General features: G+C 39.0%; 1 protein-coding gene across 5 annotated transcripts in view; it reads right to left on the minus strand.

Annotated features, from left to right (window-relative positions):
• The window catches only part of PNISR (PNN interacting serine and arginine rich protein), a 31857-nt gene extending 11895 nt beyond the window's left edge, over nt 1-19962 (minus strand). For 2 of the 5 annotated variants that reach the window (XM_066254420.1, XM_066254408.1), the window contains exons 1-6: nt 19847-19962; nt 9810-9889; nt 7465-7583; nt 5614-5802; nt 4060-4283; nt 2480-2651 (exon numbers count right to left, since the gene is read on the minus strand). In XM_066254420.1, the coding sequence (XP_066110517.1) occupies nt 2480-2651; nt 4060-4283; nt 5614-5802; nt 7465-7552 (673 nt within the window). In that variant the 5' untranslated portion in view covers nt 7553-7583; nt 9810-9889; nt 19847-19962. Of the gene's footprint in view, nt 1-2479; nt 2652-4059; nt 5394-5613; nt 5803-7464; nt 7584-9809; nt 9890-19846 lie in introns of those variants that run through there. The other 3 variants (XM_066254416.1, XM_066254413.1, XM_066254421.1) reach the window with 3 other exon arrangements.

Below are 19962 nucleotides of genomic sequence, written 5' to 3' on the forward strand. Positions count from 1 at the left end.
CTTCTCTCTCTCTCTCTTGTCCTCCTGGAGCCAGTGGTCAACTGGTTCAAGCATTGGCCCGGGCACCAAGGATAGCATAGTTAGTCCCAGCATGTCAGCTCAGGTGCTGAGGATAGCTCAGTTGATTTGAGCATTGGCCCCAGACAAGGGTTGCCAGGTGGATCATCTTGGTCTGGGTGCATGTGAGAGTCTGTCTTCCCATCTCCCTTCCTCTCACTTAAAAAGAAAAAAGCCCTACATGGTCACTACTATTACTTGAACTCTTTTGCAAATGAGAAAAAGACTCAATGAGAATAAAAGATGTACTTAAGGTTACAAAGTTAGTAAGCAGGGATATGAGCTACTTCAGAGCCAGACCTAGACTATACTGCTTCCTAAAAGATGAAGACAGAATATAGTCAAACACAAGTCCATTTTCACACTGAAAATTCATTTAAACAAGTATTCCATATAGATTACTTTTTAATTTATTGCATAAGTTATAAAAGTAATAATCTTCCTAAAATGTCTACCTTGTGATAAGGGAAGACTTAAATGTTCTTCTGGTCCATTAAGTGCTGGATTTGGACTTCCAGATATATAGTAGCATAAATATAATTTGTCATTGGAAATGTTAGTTTTGATATGTTACCGTATTTCTCCATGTATAAGACGTGCTTAATTGTGAGGGCCGAAATTTGGGGGGGGGGAGAAGTATTACATAAAGTTATTGAACTCAAGTTTTATTCATCATAAAATTCATAAAACTCCTCATCACTGTCAAAACTCCCAACCATTGGCTTGTTCTCATCTGTGTCTGACGATGAATCACTGTCTTCATATATTGCCTCACCCTCAGTTCCATGTATGGTATTTGAAATGCCACAGTTCTACAACTGCTGTATAAGACGCACCCAGTTTTTAGACTCCAAATTTTTCAGGAAAGGTGTGTCTTATACATGGGGAAGTACAGTACTTAAGAACTAAAATTTTCTGCAAACTACTTATGGAAAGTGAAACAGAAAAGAAATTAATTTGGCAGCAGCGTATCATATGAACTGAGGGTGGAAAGAATCTAGGGAAAAAAACTAGATTTTAAAAGGGGGAGCCTGACCAGGCAGTGGCGCAGTGGATAGAGTCGGACTGGGAGGCAGAGGACCCAGGTTCGAGACCCCGAGGTCGCCAGCTTGAGCACGAGCTCATCTGGTTTGAGCAAAAGCCCAACAGCTTGAACCCAAGGTCACTGGCTCCAGCAAGGGGTTACTCGGTCTGCTAAAGGCCGCAGTCAAGGTACATATGAGAAATCAATAAACAACTAAGGTGTTGCAACGCGCAATGAAAAACTAATGATTGATGTTTCTCATCTCTCTCTATTCCTGTCTGTCTGTTCCTGTCTATCCCTCTCTCTGACTCACTCTCTGTCTCTGTAAAAAATAAAAGGGGGGGGATGCTCATATATTGGCATAATGTATCAAATTGTCAACAATGAAAAGATATCAAAATTCTATGGTCATGCCCTGGCTGGTTGGCTCAGCGGTAGAGCGTCGGCCTAGCGTGCGGAGGACCCGGGTTCAATTCCCGGCCAGGGCACACAGGAGAAGCGCCCATTTGCTTCTCCACCCCTCCGCTGTGCCTTCCTCTCTGTCTCTCTCTTCCCCTCCCGCAGCCAAGGTTCCATTGGAGCAAAGATGGCCCGGGCGCTGGGGATGGCTCTGTGGCCTCTGCCTCAGGCACTAGAGTGGCTCTGGTCGCAACATGGCGACGCCCAGGATGGGCAGAGCATCGCCCCCTGGTGGGCAGAGCGTTGCCCCTGGTGGGCGTGCGGGGTGGATGCGGGAGTCTGACTGTCTCTCCCTGTTTCCAGCTTCAGAAAAATGCAAAAATAAATAAATAAATAAATAAAAATAAAATTAAAAAAAATAATAATTCTATGGTCATGACAAATTTATAACTCATCACAAGATTTGTTTTAAAAAAAATTATTCAGCCTGACCAGATGGTGGCACAGTGGATAGAGCATCAGACTGGGTCGCGGAGGACCCAGGTTCGAAACCCTGAGGTCACCAACTTGAGCACGGGCTCATCTGGTTTGAGCAAAGCTCACTAGCTTGGACCCAAGGTCGCAGGCGTGAGCAAGGGGTCACTCAGTCTGTTGTAGCCCCCACACCCCACCCCATCAAGGCACACATGAGAAAGCAATCAATGAACAACTAAGGTGCTGCAACGAAGAACTGATGCTTCTCATCTCTCTCCCTTCCTGTCTGTCCCTATCTGTCCCTCTGTCTCTGTCACAAAAGAAAAAAAAATTATTCAAAGCTTTTAATATTTTAGACAAATCTCTTCTCTGGAATTTTAAGGTTTACAACCATTAAATAATATAGTTTTAAAGTAGCAATGCGTAACATATCAGATACATTTACAACATTTTAAGAAAATAAGACATCTCTTTCATATAATCAAGAAATCGTGCCAATTGTGGTTCACTAAACTTAATAGCTACCAATTTGTGGAGGCTCCTGCTTCACAGGAAGTGCAATAGGTGAGCGCTGCCGATCCCTGAATGATGACGGCCTTTCTCTTCGATTCTGGGGAGGTGCTGGAGGTCCTGGAGGTCCTGGTTGCCAATAAGGAGGATGAAATCCACCTTGCGGTGGACCAAAAGCAGCCCCATGCTGAAAGAGTATTGCAGTTTATTTTTCTTCTCATTAATACAATACACAATCTGGGACAGTAGAAATCCATGCGTGCAGAAAATCCAAGATTTCCATGGTTCTAATATTCACCAATATTTCTGTAGCCCAAGAACTTAGGCTTACTTTTCTTAAGAAAATGATTTTCTGCCTACATAAATGCAAGTCATCTAAAATCCAGCTGATAAACTATTTTCAAGAAGTATAGAAAATGGAATATATGAACTTTTTCATTCTGAATCCATTTATAAATCCATTCACTACCAAGAAATCAAATAAAGATCATTTTTTTGTAACTAGAAAATACAGAAAATTTTTTTAAATCAATTCCAATGTCCTATTTCTTGTGAATTTAAGTTGTTTCTATCATCTTGCAATAAATACCTATTTTAAGCAAAGATAAAAATTACTAAACCATTACAATAAATATTTTTGTAATTTTACCATTTTCAGAGGCTTTTCTAAACCAGTTGCCAACAGTTCTTTGTTAGCAAGGGGATCTATCAAGCTAATGTAGTATCAGTAGAAGCTCCCTGTCACAAACACTGTCATATAATATGATCAAGTATGAATGTGCAACAGTATTTGAGTATGTATGAAAAATAAGTTTATTATCTCAAGGTAAATACTTTTTACATTTATGTCTATTACCCATATGATTAGTGAAATAATGTATGGGTTTTTTAAAAAAAAATTTAACTTATGATAGTTTAGTTTATAAGGTTAACAACTGCAATCAGTTATTTCAAAATGACACCTAGTACTATAATTTGAGAGTAGACTCTGTGGCAAAGCAGTTAGGGAAAACAATATACTATTCCCCCTAAAGTTCTATGTGATACTACTCCCCAAAGAGTTCTATGTCCCCAGGAATAAATTAGATGCTACAAAGGAAATTGTATACAATTCCATTAACAAATGTGTCAGAATATGAAAAAAATGACCAAGCTTGTCATAACTTTACACAGCAGAAGGAACTAAATTTAGAAGATGATCTAAGTTCTTCATGTCTTAACCATAATCTATTATTAATAAATAATGTATTCAACTACTGTGCATTTTTTAACTTTATTGAATATTTAAATAAACCATTATAAAATTATAAATTAGAAAACAAAGCATCATATAACTATTGCACTTACAATTTTTTCATTTTATCTAAAATTTTCCCTAATGATCCTTTATACCGTTTTCCTAAGCAAATCAGAAAATAAAAATCTAATACTTTTAAATACTCAAGAATTGATAAACTTTCTGAGACACAATATGCACTTATCTGTAGAAGACTGCAAAGTGAAACACATATCTCAGGTACTCTTGGATGAGACAAACTTCCAAAGAATGGATTATGTGCACATCTACAATATTAAAGCAACAAAATATCTTTCACCTGATAGTCAAACTGGTTCACTGGGCCCACTGCAAAATTATCGGGTGGTCCACCAAAGTTGTGATTGTTCTGGTTAAATATATGCCTGTTGTCAGGGGCAAATTCCCCACTGTCCTGACTGTTGCTGTCTTCGGAAGGAGGAACAATGTCCATTGGGCCTGGTGTTGGTGGCATCCATGGCTGATCTGGAGGGGGATGGGGGGGTTGCTGATGCATTCCCCATTCTATTTAGGATTTAGGCATAAAAACATTCAACAGGGAGTTATAAGAAAATCAACACAAAATTTTAAGCTCTCAAGAAAGCTAGATTTTTCAGTAAAGAAATAAATATAAAAATTATGACTTCTTGGTTAAATTTCTATTGTATAACTTAAAAATAAGCAATGAGTTAATCTAATAAATAATTCAAATAAACTAATTTCAATTCTTATCCTAAATAAATGGAAACCAAATGCTCAACATTATTTTTAATAAAAGAACAAAATGCGAAACTATTGTTGTTCAGTAACACCCCAAGAATAACACCTAGGATTATATAAAATTTCTTTCTTCAATGAACACATTTATCCTCACAACATCCCTGTGAGGTAGGGAGAAATCAGGTATTATTTTTGCCAATTTCAGAAGGAAAACTGAGGCACAAAGAAATCTATCACTTGCCAGGGTCATAAGGAAAACCAGTAGAGCAAAGTTAGGGAAGTGGAAATGGTAGGGTGAGTCATTTATAAACTTGAACTTGGGAACTAAAACATTTTCAAACTTCAGGAAATTTAGCATAGGTTCAAGAAAACTAGAAATGAACTACCTCACAATATCAAATATTAGAATATTCGTTATCCTTTTAAAAGTGATGTTAGAGGATTACTCTCTGAGTTTCCCATTCTTACATTGAGAAACAAAAATAAGTATTAATAGAGAAAGGAAGATAAGACTTTACCATTAAAACATTTAAATATCAGATTCCTCTATAAATAAATTTAAGTGTATATTAAAAATAATAGTACAAGTCATGGAAAACTGAACTAGCATCAAGGAATCTAAATCAAACTGAAGTAAAAAAAAACAAGCAAACAAACAGACAAAGCAAATAAAAACTTATGGAAGATCTTCACTATCTGAGAAAAAGGGAAATAAATATGGGTGGATGGTAGGGGCAGAGTATATTTGACAGACTAATTTGTCACAAAGTGACACAATTTTTCTTTAGAGACTAGACATGTTTTGCTCTGCCAGTCCTGCTTCTGAAAAGGCCAGAGGTTGCAACAGAGAGACCATAGAATGCTCTCTTCCCTAGGTGCCAAGTGAGGTTTCCAGTGTTCCCAGCCCCTGTCAGCCTAGGAATGAAGAACCAAGAAAAGAATCAAACTGAGTGCCACAATGCTAGACTACTGCACAGAATAATTTTAACAACAAAATTTCCAGGTCAAATCTAATTAAAAGCTCTTGTTCTTTAAGTATTAATTTCAAGAAGTCATAAGACTAATAAGCAAATTAAACTATTTTAATCTTTTTATTTTAAAAAGTCCTAGAATTAAGAAAACATAACCAACAAACCTGGTTGCCACATCCTGTTAAAGTTTGAATCCCCTTGAAAATTCCCATGATTGTTTGGACCAGAGTCCATTGTTGATATATCTTGTCCATTTGGCATCATTCCTGGTGGTTGTTCTACCATGTTTTGCTGTCCTGAAGCTTCTCTTTGGGCAATCCAAGCTTGAGCCAATGCAGCCCAGTCAATCTGGCCTAACGTAATTTAATATAACAGAATTTAGCATTCAGAATATAGGTGCTAAAAGAATAATGCCTCAAAGTAAAACAAGCATCTTGTTAATTCCCAAAAAGGACTCCAGAAAAACACTCTTAACCAATTATTTTCTATTACTAACTCATATGAAATTTATCCTCTGTACCTTAGTTTATTAAGATTTTAAAGTCTTATTCTACCCTCCTGGCCAGGTAATTCAAGGTTGTTGGTTCCATCCCAGGTCAGGCCACATATAAGAATCAACCAATGAATGCAAAAATGTAGAACAGTATCGGTATTTCTCTCTCTCTAAAAAATCAATTTAAAAAAAGTTTTATTCCTTTTTTTAAAAAACAAATGATCAGACTCAGTCATTTTTTCTCAAATGGGTCCTCTTCAGGCCTACATCAGGATCCTGTAGACCCTGGATGAATATAATTATCTATCCCTGTTCCTCCTTACAGTCACCCTTCTTTAGTTTAAGGCTCCCTTCACTAGTCAAAATATATCTCTAACAATTTATTAGTCATTCTTTACTCAAAATTCATTGTCCCCACTAATTTCAAGGTTCTCCTTTCCTTCTCAAATATCTGACATTTTTTATTTAATTTTACATTTTACTATTTAATATTATTAAAAAAAAAATAATAAAGCAAAATAAGGTAGCTTTTCACATCTCAGTTTAGTACAGGTTAAGGTATTCTCACCCCTTTTCATGGAGACATAGCTTGGCATAACCCCCATGAAGTTAAACTTGGCAATGTCTATCTAACACTTTCCAAATATGTAACTGCTATCTAACCTAGTTCTTGAACTTTTTCCTAAGAAAATAATTAGACACATGAAAAATATGTATACAAAATTATGGTAATTACACTGCTCAAAAAATTAGAGGATATTTTATTGCTTCATATTCATTTTTGAAATATCCTCTAATTTTTGTGAGCAGTATATTTTTAAAAAGTAAAAACTACAATCAATCATCCAAAAGTGGATCAGTTAAGTTACAGTATAGTTCTATAATAGAATTGCTATGTAGCTATTCAAAAAATTGGTTCAGCCCTGATGAATAGGTGCCAGTAAAAGTGTCATCTGATACACCAAGGTTGTGGGTTCAAACCCCAGTCAGGACACATACAAGAACCAAACAATGAATAAGAAAATAAGTGAAAAAACAAATCAATGTTTCTCTCCCCATCCTTTCCTCTCTCTAAAAGAAACAATAAATGAAAATTTAAAGAAAAAAATAGGTTCAGATTAAACCAATAAAGGCAGGACAGCAAAAAGGATCGTATCAATGAAAAAAACTTACTATAAGTAAGTATTAAAGCTAAGTCATAGATGGGTGCTCCCTCTACTCTTTTCTACATCTGTATATGCCTGAAATGTTCCATACGAAGGAGAAGTGATTTAGCATACCATCAGTTGACTATGATCTACACAGAATTATAAGATTCAGAAATAACAGAAGTATATTTTACTTCAATTATCCACTTAAGATTTTTCCACTTTCTTTAGAAAATAGAACTGTTTTAAAGATTAAATACTGACCATAAAATAATCCAATAAACCAATTTCATTTTCCTTAATCCCACTGAGTACTTCCCACATATCTCCATCTCTCTCCTTGCCCACCCTCCAAATTTGGTTTGTTTCCTTACTTGGATCCTGCTGGTGCTGGAATGACTGCATCCACTGTTGCTGGTTCAAGGGCCATTGCTGCCAAGGCTGTCCTCCTTGATCCCACATCCTGACTTTAAAAATATATTGGATTTTCTATCTTCAATAAAATGAACAATTTAAAAATGAGAATGAGAGTTCTTTAATTTTAAAAGCTCTCACAGAAATTACTGTATGACCCAGTTATATGATCAGAGCTCTAAAATTCTGGTCAATACGTTGCCGGAGGCAACTGGAATTTTTTAGGTTGGCAAGCAAGAGTAGAATATTTCATGTTAATACTGGTGTCAGAGTTTGGAGGTAAGCATAGCTCAAATCAATTTATCTCAAAAGGGGGGGGGGGAGACTAATTTCTCCCAATATAAATCTCTGGAAATAAGCCTGGCCTGTGGTGGTGCAGTGTGAATAGGCCGTCAACCTGGAATGCTGAGGCTACCAGGTTCAAAATCCTAGGCTTTCTGCGTCAAGGTTCATACAAGTAATCAATGAACAGCTAAAGTAAAGCAACTTTAAGTTGCTTTTTGTTCCCCCCACCTTTGTTCCCCTCTCTCTGTAAAATCAATAAATAAAATATTTTTTAAAATAAAAAAAGAAGAATTAAATACTGTGGTTTAATTTCCCCCAAACAAGACTCTCTGAAAAGGGTAATCAAATAGCTCTAGCTAATGAAGGGGAAATCTTGCTTATAAATAACTATATATAAGACTCTGGCCAGTTGGTTCAGTGGTATAGCGTCGGCCCACCATGTGGATGTCCTGAGTTCTATTCCTGATCAGAGCACATAGGAGAAGCCCATCTGCTTCTCCACCCCTCCCCTTCTCACTTCTCTCTCTCTCTCTCTTCATCTCCCACAGCCATGGCTCAATTTAAGTAAGTAGGCTTGAGGCGCTGAGGATGGCTCCATGGCCTCCACCTCAGGTGCTAAGAAGAGCTTGGTGGCTGAGCAATGGAGCAATGCCCCAGAAGCGCAGAGCATCAACCCCTAGTGGGCTTGCCAGATGGATCCAGGTCAGGGAGCATGTGGGAGTCTATCTCTGCCTCCTCTCCTCTCACTGAATAAAAAATAATAAATAAATAGTAACAGCTAATAAATGCTTTAAGTAAGATAGATTTACAAAAACTTCCATCTTTCCAAACCTAACAAAATAATTGATTCAGACAATCTTAAAAAAGAAGTAATGGGAAATCACAGATTCAGAGGTTGTCAAAATATCACCCCTACAGAGTTAATAATCTGGAATGGTGTCTCCTCATGAAACACAATATTATGTCCCCAGAATGACTACAAATATTTTTATCAAATCTGTTTAACTGAACCCAAATGGGTTTTCAATCTCACTTCTAGTGTGAAGGAACTATAAGGGGACAAAGGAATGAGATAAATAGTATCAAAAGAAACAATCAGATAAATTCAGAAAAGTGAGACAGTTTAAAAGACCAGGTGTCTTAAAATGTAAATACCATGGAAAAGATTGGGGGAGAGAACAAATGTTAATAACTATTAAATCTAGATAATGAGTATAGGGGAGAAGTTTATCACTCTAGTTTACCTTTCTGTAAACTAGTCTGAACTTTTATAATAAAAAGTTTAAATTCCTACATGTCTAATATCTTTGTAATTCACCTAACAGTGACATGCAAACCTGTTCAAGAACCAGTGATAATACATGGTAAGCAGTGTATGTTTCATTTTTGTACCCCAGGGCTTAGCATAAAGTAGGCATTAAATAATAAACCCTTCCTGATTAACCCTTTACTTTCTTCTAGAAACAAGACAAAAGCCTTAGTATTGCAGAATAACAAAAAAGTAGAGAAGCCAGAATAACAAAGAAGAGACATCAACTCAAACTGGAGTTTGAGACTCCAGTTTCTGCAGCATTTTTGGAATGTTTTAGAATTCCATCAATGGCAGATGGTGACCTCTCAACTGAAGAACACTGAATTAGGGAAGATGCATTCCTTTGTTACCTTGACTTGCTTATGAGTCAAGTGCACTTATCTTCTAGTTGCATGAATACAACTACAGTATTATAATGGCACTGCTAGAATATTGCAAAATATGCACTAAAACAGCACCGTTGTTGAGGCCAACAATGAACTGGGGTATCGATTCTAAACTAAATATACTTTTCCTAATCTCCCTTCAGATTTTTGTTGTTCTTCCCCTTTTTTTACCCTTCTGCTCTTTTTCAACTATACCTTTACAGCACTTTAAAACTAAATGACTCATTACAGTCCTTAAAAAGTAACCTCTCTTACAACTTTAATAAAAAGTAACAAACAAAGGGGAAACACCCAGAAGAAACCAACTGTTATTTTGACTGACCTCAGAGGTTCACCTTCTTTTTAAAATTTAGATGGATTCAGATTACAGCTTGGAAGCATAGCAGCAAGATTACTTATGCCCTGAAAAAAAATAAATAAAAAAAGAGTATGTTTGCTTAGATTTTAAAAAATTAGAATAAAAATAAATTTTAGAAATATAACATAAAAATGTGATCATCTCCAAATTGGGAACTTTTTTTCTTCCATTAATTATAATGAGAAAGTATTTACCATTATAAGGTTAAGGAAAACCAAAACATCAGAAATAAAAAGGCAACACTTCTAAACATTTTTTTCTTCAAAATATCTTGTTTTCATTTACTTGAAAAATTCATTAACAATACAAAACAGTGTCAAATAATTTAGGGATTGTTTGACATATGCTGACATATATGACATATAGTGTTAATAAAAATTAACACCTGCAAGGTGAGAACAGTCTGTTCTGCAGATTTTCTTCCAGTAGGATCAATAGTTTTTCAAAAGCTGATAAAGACAAATCTATTTATCTTTTTATCTTCCATAAGGTACAGGGCAGTTTCTTCCACACAAGTCACAAAACACCAAACAATTAAATGAATAATCTATAGCACCTACTTCCTGTTTACTTTTAAAGGTTAATGATAAGGAAAGTCTTGACCTACATTTAGGAGAACCAAGAACCTGGCAGAAGCACAGTTTTTTTCCAGAGCTCTAATGGCATATCAGAATTCAATGTATAACTGTTTCTGTTTTAGGTTGTAAACTCACACAATGTAGGCATTATAAGCAGCACTATACAGTACCTGCTCAAGTTGCAAATAGATGTGCACTTAGTAAAACCACTTTCACGATGAAAATGATTGTTCTGACTCCCTCTCACAATTTCTAATATACAAACTTACTTTTCTTAAAATCCCCCAAAAACAAAGTTTCTTTTACTTATGTTTAATGTTTTTATGGACTTTTTCAGTGTTCTTTTAAAGTTTTCTGGTCATCACTTGCCACCTAGATTTCAGAGCTCAAGTTCTAGTTCTTACCTATAACCTGGGATACCTATACCACTCACTAGCTATGCGAGCCTGGGCAAATGAACTGTCCAATCCCTAGTTTTCTCAACTGTAAAATGGAGGACACAGGTGTCTTATCTCACAGGGTAACTGTGAGGATTAAATGAGAAATGTATGAAAACTCAGCACAAGAAGCTTCAATAAGTGGTTAATGTCATCACCAAGATTGTTTAGTATCATTTGTGATAGCTTTCCTCAAGTTTACAAGTGGGTGGGGGTAGAATTGAACAAGACATCCCATTTCTACTCAATTCCATTTTCTTCTCTAAAAAAGATCTAAGATGTAACCAGATTTCACTTTATCTTTGAAAACAAAAAAAAATCTTCCTGTCCCTACTCCTCACACCCCAGGTTGAAACTTTTATTATTTAAAAAAGAAAACTTCAGCCTAACCAGGCGGTAGCACAGTGGATAGAGAGTCGGACTGGGAGGCAGAGGATCTAGGTTCGAGACCCTGAGGTCGCCAGCTTAAGCACGGGCTCATCTGGTTTGAGCAAAAGCTCACCAGCTTAGACCCACGGTCTCTGGCTCCAGAAAGGGGTTCCTCGATCTGCTGAAGGCCCACGGTCAAGGCACATATGAGAAAGCAATCAATGAACAACAAAGGTGTTGCAATGCGCAATGAAAAACTAATGATTGATGCTTCTCCTCTCTCTCCATTCCTGTCTGTCTGTCCCTGTCTATCCCTCTCTGACTCACTCTCTGTCTCTGTAAAAAAAAAAAAAAAAAAAGAAAAGAAAACTTCAGAATTTTTCTACACACAGAAAGATTTTACTTGTATATTTCCAAGAGCTTCACTTGTATTACTTGTAGCCATGGTGTTTGTTAAAACCAACCACTTATTTTACTTTTTCCCCAAAAAGTTTTTATAGAAGCTACTATTCAGATACAGTGTTTGATACACTTAGGCTGAGAAAAATATGAGAAGAGGTGAAACTCTGAGAAATAGCAGAATTAAAACGCAACATAGATGACAGTAAAAGTCAAGGAAGTAAGACGTTAGGAGCTAGTTAATAAAATACTTCAAGTAAATCTGCAATTGAAAAACCTGATTTGGTACATATATACTACGGAATACTACTCATCCATAAGAAATGATGACATCGGATCATTTACGTAACACGGATGGACCTTGATAAATTATACTGAAATAAGTAAATCAGAAAAAACTAAGAACTGTATTCCATACATAGGTGAGACACAAAACTGAGACTCATGGACATGGGCAAGAGTGCAGTGGTTACCAGGGGGAGGGGAGGGAAGAGAGAGAGGGGGCGGGGGCGGGGAGGGGCATAAAAAAAACAAATAAAAGGTGAGGGAGAACAATTTGACTTTGGGTGATGGTATACAACACAATCAAATGTCAAAATGATCTGGAGATGTTTTCTCTGAATCTATGTACTCTAATTGATCAGTATTACCCCGTTAAAATTAACTGTCTAAATAAAATTAAAAAGGAAAAACCTGATTTGGCTACAGGGGAAAAGTGCTGAATGAGGATGTTGGTAAAGCACTGAATCATTAGTCTTTTGGGAAGATAATATATATAATTTAATTTAGTATTACAGTATTTTATTAAATTGTAACTGAAGGAAAAACAACTTGTTTACCTCATGTTCTTCTCTTCAACTATTCCCTAACACCCTCATCCAGTTTCATGCTATTCCCACCTCTCCCTTCCCCACTTCGCAGGGCCATTTAAACTAGCCAATCGGGAAAGAATAAGATTGCACAGTCAACACCCCAGACAATGGGGCAAGACCCAGGTCTACATTAGGAATAAAAACAGAACACCCCTCCCACCCCTGCCCACACCTTGCTGGGCGGCTTTCACTAGGGGCGGCATACCCTGCTGAAGTTATTAAAGTTGCCTTGCCAAGGTTATCTCCTCTCCAGTGAGTCTTGCTTAATTGTAACTAACATACCCCACCACCTCCACTTCCAAGATTTAAACCAAGGATGAGGATACTATGTCATTCAAAAACCTACAGCATGTTTGTAACACTAAACGTCTTCTTTTAGGGATACTTAATTAACTAAGAGACATAGATAAGAGTAAACCATACAGTGTACTCCTTCCTATTCAGCCATACAAAAGAATAAAGTAGACTTCTATATGCTGAAATATATTAATGAACAAATTGTATTAAGAGAAAAAAAAGTGGTATACCATGAATAATGATACTTCAGGTTTTTTATTTATAAGAATGCAATTTCATATAGAAAATTCCTAAGTTATACACACACACACACACCCCTTAAAGCTGCTCTGCTTTGCTCTGGGGGTGAAAACAGAGCTCAGGGAATTTTCGTATTTTATTTTATATTTTTCTGTATTCTTTGAATTACTTTTGCATGAGTGTGTATTTTTAGAAATCTACAGTTTTTTTAAGATACAAAGAATCAAAGAAAGCCTGATCAGGTGGTGGCACAGTGGACAGAGCATTGACCTGGGATGCTGAGAATACAGGTTCAAAACTCCGAAGTTACCAACCTGAGCACAGGCTCATCGGGCTTGAGCACAGGCTCACAAGCTTGAGTGTGGAGTTGCCAGCTTGACGGCTGGATACTAGACATGACCACATGGTCACTGGCTTGAGCAAGCGGTCACGGGCTCAGTGGCAGCTCCCCTCCTCCCGGCACGGCATGTATGAGAAATCAATCAGTGAACAACTAAAGTGCCTATGAGTTGATGCTTCTCATCTCTTTACCTTTCTGTCTGTCCGCTCCCTCTGTCTTTCATTTAAAAAAAAAAAAAAAAAAAAAGGAGGCCCTGGCCGGTTGGCTCAGTGGTAGAGCGTCGGCCTGGCGTGCAGGAGTCCCGGGTTCGATTCCCGGCCAGGGCACACAGGAGAAGCACCTATCTGCTTCTCCACCCTTCCCTCCTTCCTCTCTATCTCTTCCCGTCCTGCAGCCGAGGCTCCATTGGAGCAAAAAGATGGCCCGGGCGCTGGGGATGGCTCCTTGGCCTCTGCCCCGGGTGCTGGAGTGGCTCTAGTCGCAACAGAGCGACACCCCAAAGGGCAGAGCATCGCCCCCTGGTGGGCGTGCCAGGTGGATCCCGGTCGGGCGCAGACGGGAGTCTGTCTGACTGCCTCCCTGTTTCCAGCTTCGGAAAAGTAAAAAAAAAGAAAAAAGAAAAAAAGGAAAAAGAAAAGAATCACAAAAAGCTGATTAGCACAGTCCATAATGACTGATACAGGCAATAAGAATTACACAATGGCCCTGGCCGGTTGGCTCAGCGGTAGAGCGTCGGCCTAGCGTGCGGAGGACCGGGGTTCGATTCCCGGCCAGGGCACACAGGAGAAGCGCCCATTTGCTTCTCCACCCCTCCGCCGCGCCTTCCTCTCTGTCTCTCTCTTCCCCTCCCGCAGCCAAGGCTCCATTGGAGCAAAGATGGCCCGGGCGCTGGGGATGGCTCTGTGGCCTCCGCCCCAGGCGCTAGAGTGGCTCTGGTCGCAACATGGCAACGCCCAGGATGGGCAGAGCATCGCCCCCTGGTGGGCAGAGCGTCGCCCCATGGTGGGCGTGCCGGGTGGATCCCGGTCGGGTGCATGCGGGAGTCTGTCTGACTGTCTCTCCCTGTTTCCAGCTTCAGAAATAAAAAAAAAAAAAAAGAATTACACAATGGCCCTGGCCGGTTGGCTCAATGGCTCAGTGGTAGAGCATCAGCATCGGCCTGGTGTGCAGAAGTCCCGGGTTCGATTCCCGGCACACAGGAGAAGCGCCCATCTGCTTCTCCACCCCTCCCCCTCTCCTTCCTATCTATCTCTTCCCCTCCTGCAGCCGAGGCTCCATTGGAGCAAAAAGATGGCCCGAGCTCTGGGGATGGCTCCTTGGCCTCTGCCCCAGGCGCTAGAGTGGCTCTGGTCGCAACAGAGCGACGCCGGGAAGGGCAGAGCATCACCCCCTGGTGGGCAGAGCGTCGCCCCATGGTGGGCGTGCCGGGTGGATCCCGGTCGGGCGCATGCGGGAGTCTGTCTGACTGTCTCTCCCCGTTTCCAGCTTCAGAAAAATACAAAAAAAAAAAAAAAACAATTACACAAGTCATATAAATGTAGGCAATTACCTCTGCGTCATTTTCTTAAGGAGGATTTGGAGTATATCTGTTATCTAGTCCAAAAAAGATACCTCTTGTCATGAGAACAAAATTTGGAGTTGTGCTGAATTTTATAAAGTGACAGGTTTTAAAAAAAGACTTGATATATGTCAATATTTAATATAAAGTTTTATGTTTTGGCATCTAGTACAATCCTTGATTAAAGGTTTCATTAATTATTCTTTTCTGTGTGTGTGTGTCAGAGAAAGACAGAGAGACAGACTGAAAGGGAGATGAGAAGCCTCAATTCTCTGTTGCGGCACCTTCGTTGTTCATTGATTTCTTTCTCATATATGCCTTGACCAGGGGGCTACAGCAGAGCTTGTTGCTCAAGGCAGCAACCTTGGGGTTTCGAACCTGGGTACTCTGCCTCCCAGTTTGACACCCTATCCACTGCGTCACCACCTGGTCAAGCGCATTCACTATTCTTAATTCAAAAACAAAATTGTGATTTGATGGCATGGACTTAGAAGCCCTATTCTTTCTTCCTTCACCTTCACTATAAAACCTTTACTAACAAACAAATGCAAAATCTGTACAACAGAAGAAATATGAAGGTACCAGCAATAATAAAAAATGTTTTTAAATTTCATTATGGCTTAATGAAATCACCCTTGTTATTGACAAAAAAATGACATTTATACATTGGTTTAATAATGATTTGGGAGACGATAATTGATTAAAATGGGTAATAAGGACGTTAGGGTTCATATTCCACTTCTGTACTATTGAAAATTTCCACAATAGTAAATTAAAGATGATAAGGAGCATTTGTTATAGAGGGACTTATATTGAATTTCAATGTTTTTTTTTGTCTTGGCTCACACAAGAATCTTCTTGAGAACAAAGGAAATCCTGTAATTATTTAAATCCTCCATAGTGCTTTGCCTCTATTGAGGAAATACTTTACTCATTCATTGTAATTATCAAGTAAATGAATTAATACTTAATGATGAAAACAGCATCCTAATACTGCTACTCTCATTTTATAACATCAAAAATAATTCCAATTTATTCCATCTTCCTTCACCCTTTAGACTCAAATTATCAAGTTTGGAAGAATTTGATTACTGATGAGTCAGACGCATGAAGGGAAAGTGCAAGACTTTTTCTTTATGAAGTTTAATTAACTGCTATTATTTGGAAACAACTGGGATTTAGGAAGAACAGAATTGATCAATAACCATGGTTTGCATCAAATCATCCCAGTTATCATACATGGCTATAATAATCTAGCTTATGACTATAACCAGTGTTAAGGACTGAATCGTGTCTCCCTAGAAGGTACACTGAAATCCTATCCCCAAACTCCGTAAATCGTGAATATGCCCTTATTTGGAAATAAGGTCTTTTCAGATGTAGTCAAGCTAAAATGAGGTCATACTGGATTAAGGTGGGTCCTAATCCAATATGACTGGTGTCCTTATAACACACATACACACAAACACACAGAAAAGCACATGACCACAGGAGCAGAGACTGGACAGATGTGTTTATAGGGAAGGAAAACAAAGGATTGCTGGGAACCAACATGTCAGCAAGCTGGGAAGAGGCAAAGTAGTACCTTCTCTCTAGAGGAGAGAGAGAGAGAACCAGTATGGCACTTTCAGACTGTATAACTGTGAAAGAAGAAATTCCTGTTGTTTCAGGCCACCGGTTTGTGATTTGTTACCACATCCCTAAGAAACTAATACAACCAGAAATGACCATCATTCATCTTATCTTACTCATTTCTTAGATGACTCTATATTAGAATACTGCTTTTAAGTTCTTAAAAATACTTGTTTAAATGACAATCATAGACTGTGTGACTACATAAATGAAAATGAAATGTCTTAAAGACCTTAAGCATTAATGGTAAAATCAAAGAGATACAGAAACACATCTACCCTTTGATGCCTATGGTCAAAAAATTCTTACATCAAACACAAAGTTTAGAAACTACAAAGTGCAATAATCTTCTCCCAGCCCTTTCAGTCCTAAACACCAGAAAATGACTAACCTCAAAATTAAAAAATTCATTTGTTCAATTCAGATTAGGTGGAAATGGCACCAATACCCATAAAGGTTGACCTTGTAATCACTTGAAATGTGTGTGAGTGTGTGTGTGGGGGGGATCTTTGCTACTTTATGTGACATGGATTTTGATTTATATTGAAATATTTTGCAGCTTCTAGCCTAACAGAGGTATTCAAGAAAGATTAGAGAATTGGATAGTCTGGTTATAGATACCAATAAAATGATAACTGAAAAATAAATTAGAGCAAGAGCCTAAAGGAAACAACACCCCAGTAACAAGTAGAGTATTTTGATTCTAACACCATTCTATTAATACAATGAAAGGAATCAGGGAACCTTAGAGAAACAGCTGATTCTCGGGACTGGGGCATAGCAAATGAGCCTGGAGTTCTAGGAAGTAAAAAAGTGCTTAAAAAGAAAAAAGAGTCCTGACCTGTGGTGGTGCAGTGGATAAAGCATCGACCTGCAATGCTGAGGTCGCCGGTTCAATCCCTGGGCTTGCCCGGTCAAGGCACATACAGGAAGCAACCACTACGAGCAGGTGCTTCCTCTCCATCTCACTTGCCTTCTCTTTCTCCCTCTCTCCTTCTCCCCTCTCCATCTCACTTGCCTTCTCTTTCTCCCTCTCTCCCAAAATCAATTTGCCTGACCTGTGGTGGCGCAGTGAATAAAGCGTCGACCTGGAAATGCTGAGGTCGCCGGTTCAAAACCCTGGGCTTGCCTGGTCAAGGCACATATGGGAGTTGATGCTTCCAGCTCCTCCCCCCTCCTCTCTCTCTCTGTCTCTACTCTCTCTGTCTGTCTCTCCCTCTCCTCTCTAAAAATGAAAAAAAAAAAATTAGAAAAAAGAAGAAGAATGGGCCATGTCAAAGTGACACAACAACTGAAAGAGCTCCTAAAGTCCAAAACTGGAAGGGGGGCAACAAAATAAAATACTACGGAATATAACACAAACTATAATACAAATACCTACGAGTCCGCGCTGATATAAGTAAATGACTGAATAAATGGAAGGGAACAGACTAATCTCCCATGCAGAATTTCAAATAACGTATGTCGATACTCTGCCCTAAAGAAGGAAGAGCATAACTCTCCACTCAAGTGTAAACTGTGCAAAGGGACTTCCAGTCAGTACGGAAAGGAGGGGTGGATACAGAGTAACTACAGTGTAGAAACTTGACAAACACTACTACCTCGAGCAGGTGATCAAGGTCAATCTCAATGTGATGTCATTTTTATAGTACCTACCCTTGATAGGATGCTTGTGATCTTCCACTGCAAAACCCTTTCAGACCAGTCTTACCATTAGAAAATCATCAGACAAATTTCAATAACGGGCATCATCCTACATGCCCAGTAAGTACTCTTCAAAACTGTCAAGGCCACTGTATTGGTCTACTAGGCCTGTCATAAAGTACAGAAGAATGGGTAGCTTAACAACAGAAATTTATTTCCTCATAGCTCTGGAGGCCAGAAGTCCAAGATCAAAATGTCAGCAAGGTCAGTTTAATTGAGACCTCTACCCTTGGTTTGTAGATGAATGCCTCCTCCCTGTCTTTACATGGTCTTCTCTGTGTCCTCATCTTTTCTTGTAAGGATACCAGTCTTAATAGATTAGGGCCTACCCCCATGGCCTCATTTTACTTCTTTACAGACACTATCTCCAAATATAGTCACCTTCTGAGATACTGAAGTTAGAATTTCAACATTTGAATTTGGGACTATAACAGTCATTAAAAACAAGAAAAGCCTGAGAAATTGTCAAAACCAAGAAAAGGCTAAAGACACATGACACCTAAATGCCATATGGTATCCTAAATGTGACTCTGGGACAAAAAAAGAACATGTGGTTAAAACTTAGGAAATATGAATAAACATGGACTTTAATAATAACGTGTCAATACCATGTCTATTAATAATAGCGTGTCCATTAATTGTACAACAAACATCACACTAATGTACTGTATGTACATTAATAAAGAGAAACTGTAATGGGGCTTTGGGTATTTACATGGAAATTCTGTACTATCTGCTCAATCTTTCTGTAAATAATGCTTCTAAAAAATAAAGTCTACTGGAAAAAAGTTAAATACAGTCTCAAGAACATCTTAAAAGAACTGATTTACTGTTACTTTCCCTACACCCCCAGGACACTTTACAAAGTAGTCCCACGCGTGAATCTTTATGTTCTATTTTGTTTTTAATCCTTTTGCCTTGCTGCACTCCAATCGGAAATAAGTTTGTTTTGCTCTTCTATGAAATAACCTCCGACAATCAAAATCTGTCAAATCCCCACGATGTTCGTATGACAATCACAGACACCACTGGATGATACAACTAAAATGTTAGACACTGCCTCTTTCCCTGGTGAAGCTTAACACATAACGTCCACCACCGGATCAAACCAAGAAAAACATAACCTAAGGAGCCTAATTATAGTTAACAGGACGCATCTGTCCTTGGCTGCGCCTGCGGAGTCGGAGCTGCAAAAAGTCCAGGTCCCGGCCCTCCGCCTCCTCCGCCCCCTCCGCCCCCCCCCCACCGGGGGGTTCCCACTGCGCACGCGCAGTGCCCAACAGCAGGTCAGGAGCCCAAGAATCAGTCCCTTCTCCTGCGAGAAGAAACTCTCGTAGTTAAGTGGAAGGGGTCGTGAGCACCCTCTTTCACGGGTACATTTCCTTTTCCTGAGAGGACCATTTGATTCACCAAGTCCGGCGGACGCCGCGGCTTTAAGGGGATGAGGTTCCAGCGGTCGCGCCAAGCAGCGTACGCAGCCTGCGTGTTTTTAAGTTATACTACCTTCGCCACAGAAACCATGAAGGCTATGATGGCCTGGCAAGTCCTCACACGTAATTGTTCTCCACCACTTACCCACTGTGGCTCCGGAACACCGTTGTCCCCACCGTTCCTGTAATACCTCTCCAACCCTTTCGATGCTTCTACTTCTTCCCGAACAAGACAAGATGGCGCTGGAGCGGTCTCACCCG

Source organism: Saccopteryx bilineata, chromosome 1 (genome assembly GCF_036850765.1).
Source record: "Saccopteryx bilineata isolate mSacBil1 chromosome 1, mSacBil1_pri_phased_curated, whole genome shotgun sequence".
Taxonomy (NCBI): domain Eukaryota; kingdom Metazoa; phylum Chordata; class Mammalia; order Chiroptera; family Emballonuridae; genus Saccopteryx; species Saccopteryx bilineata.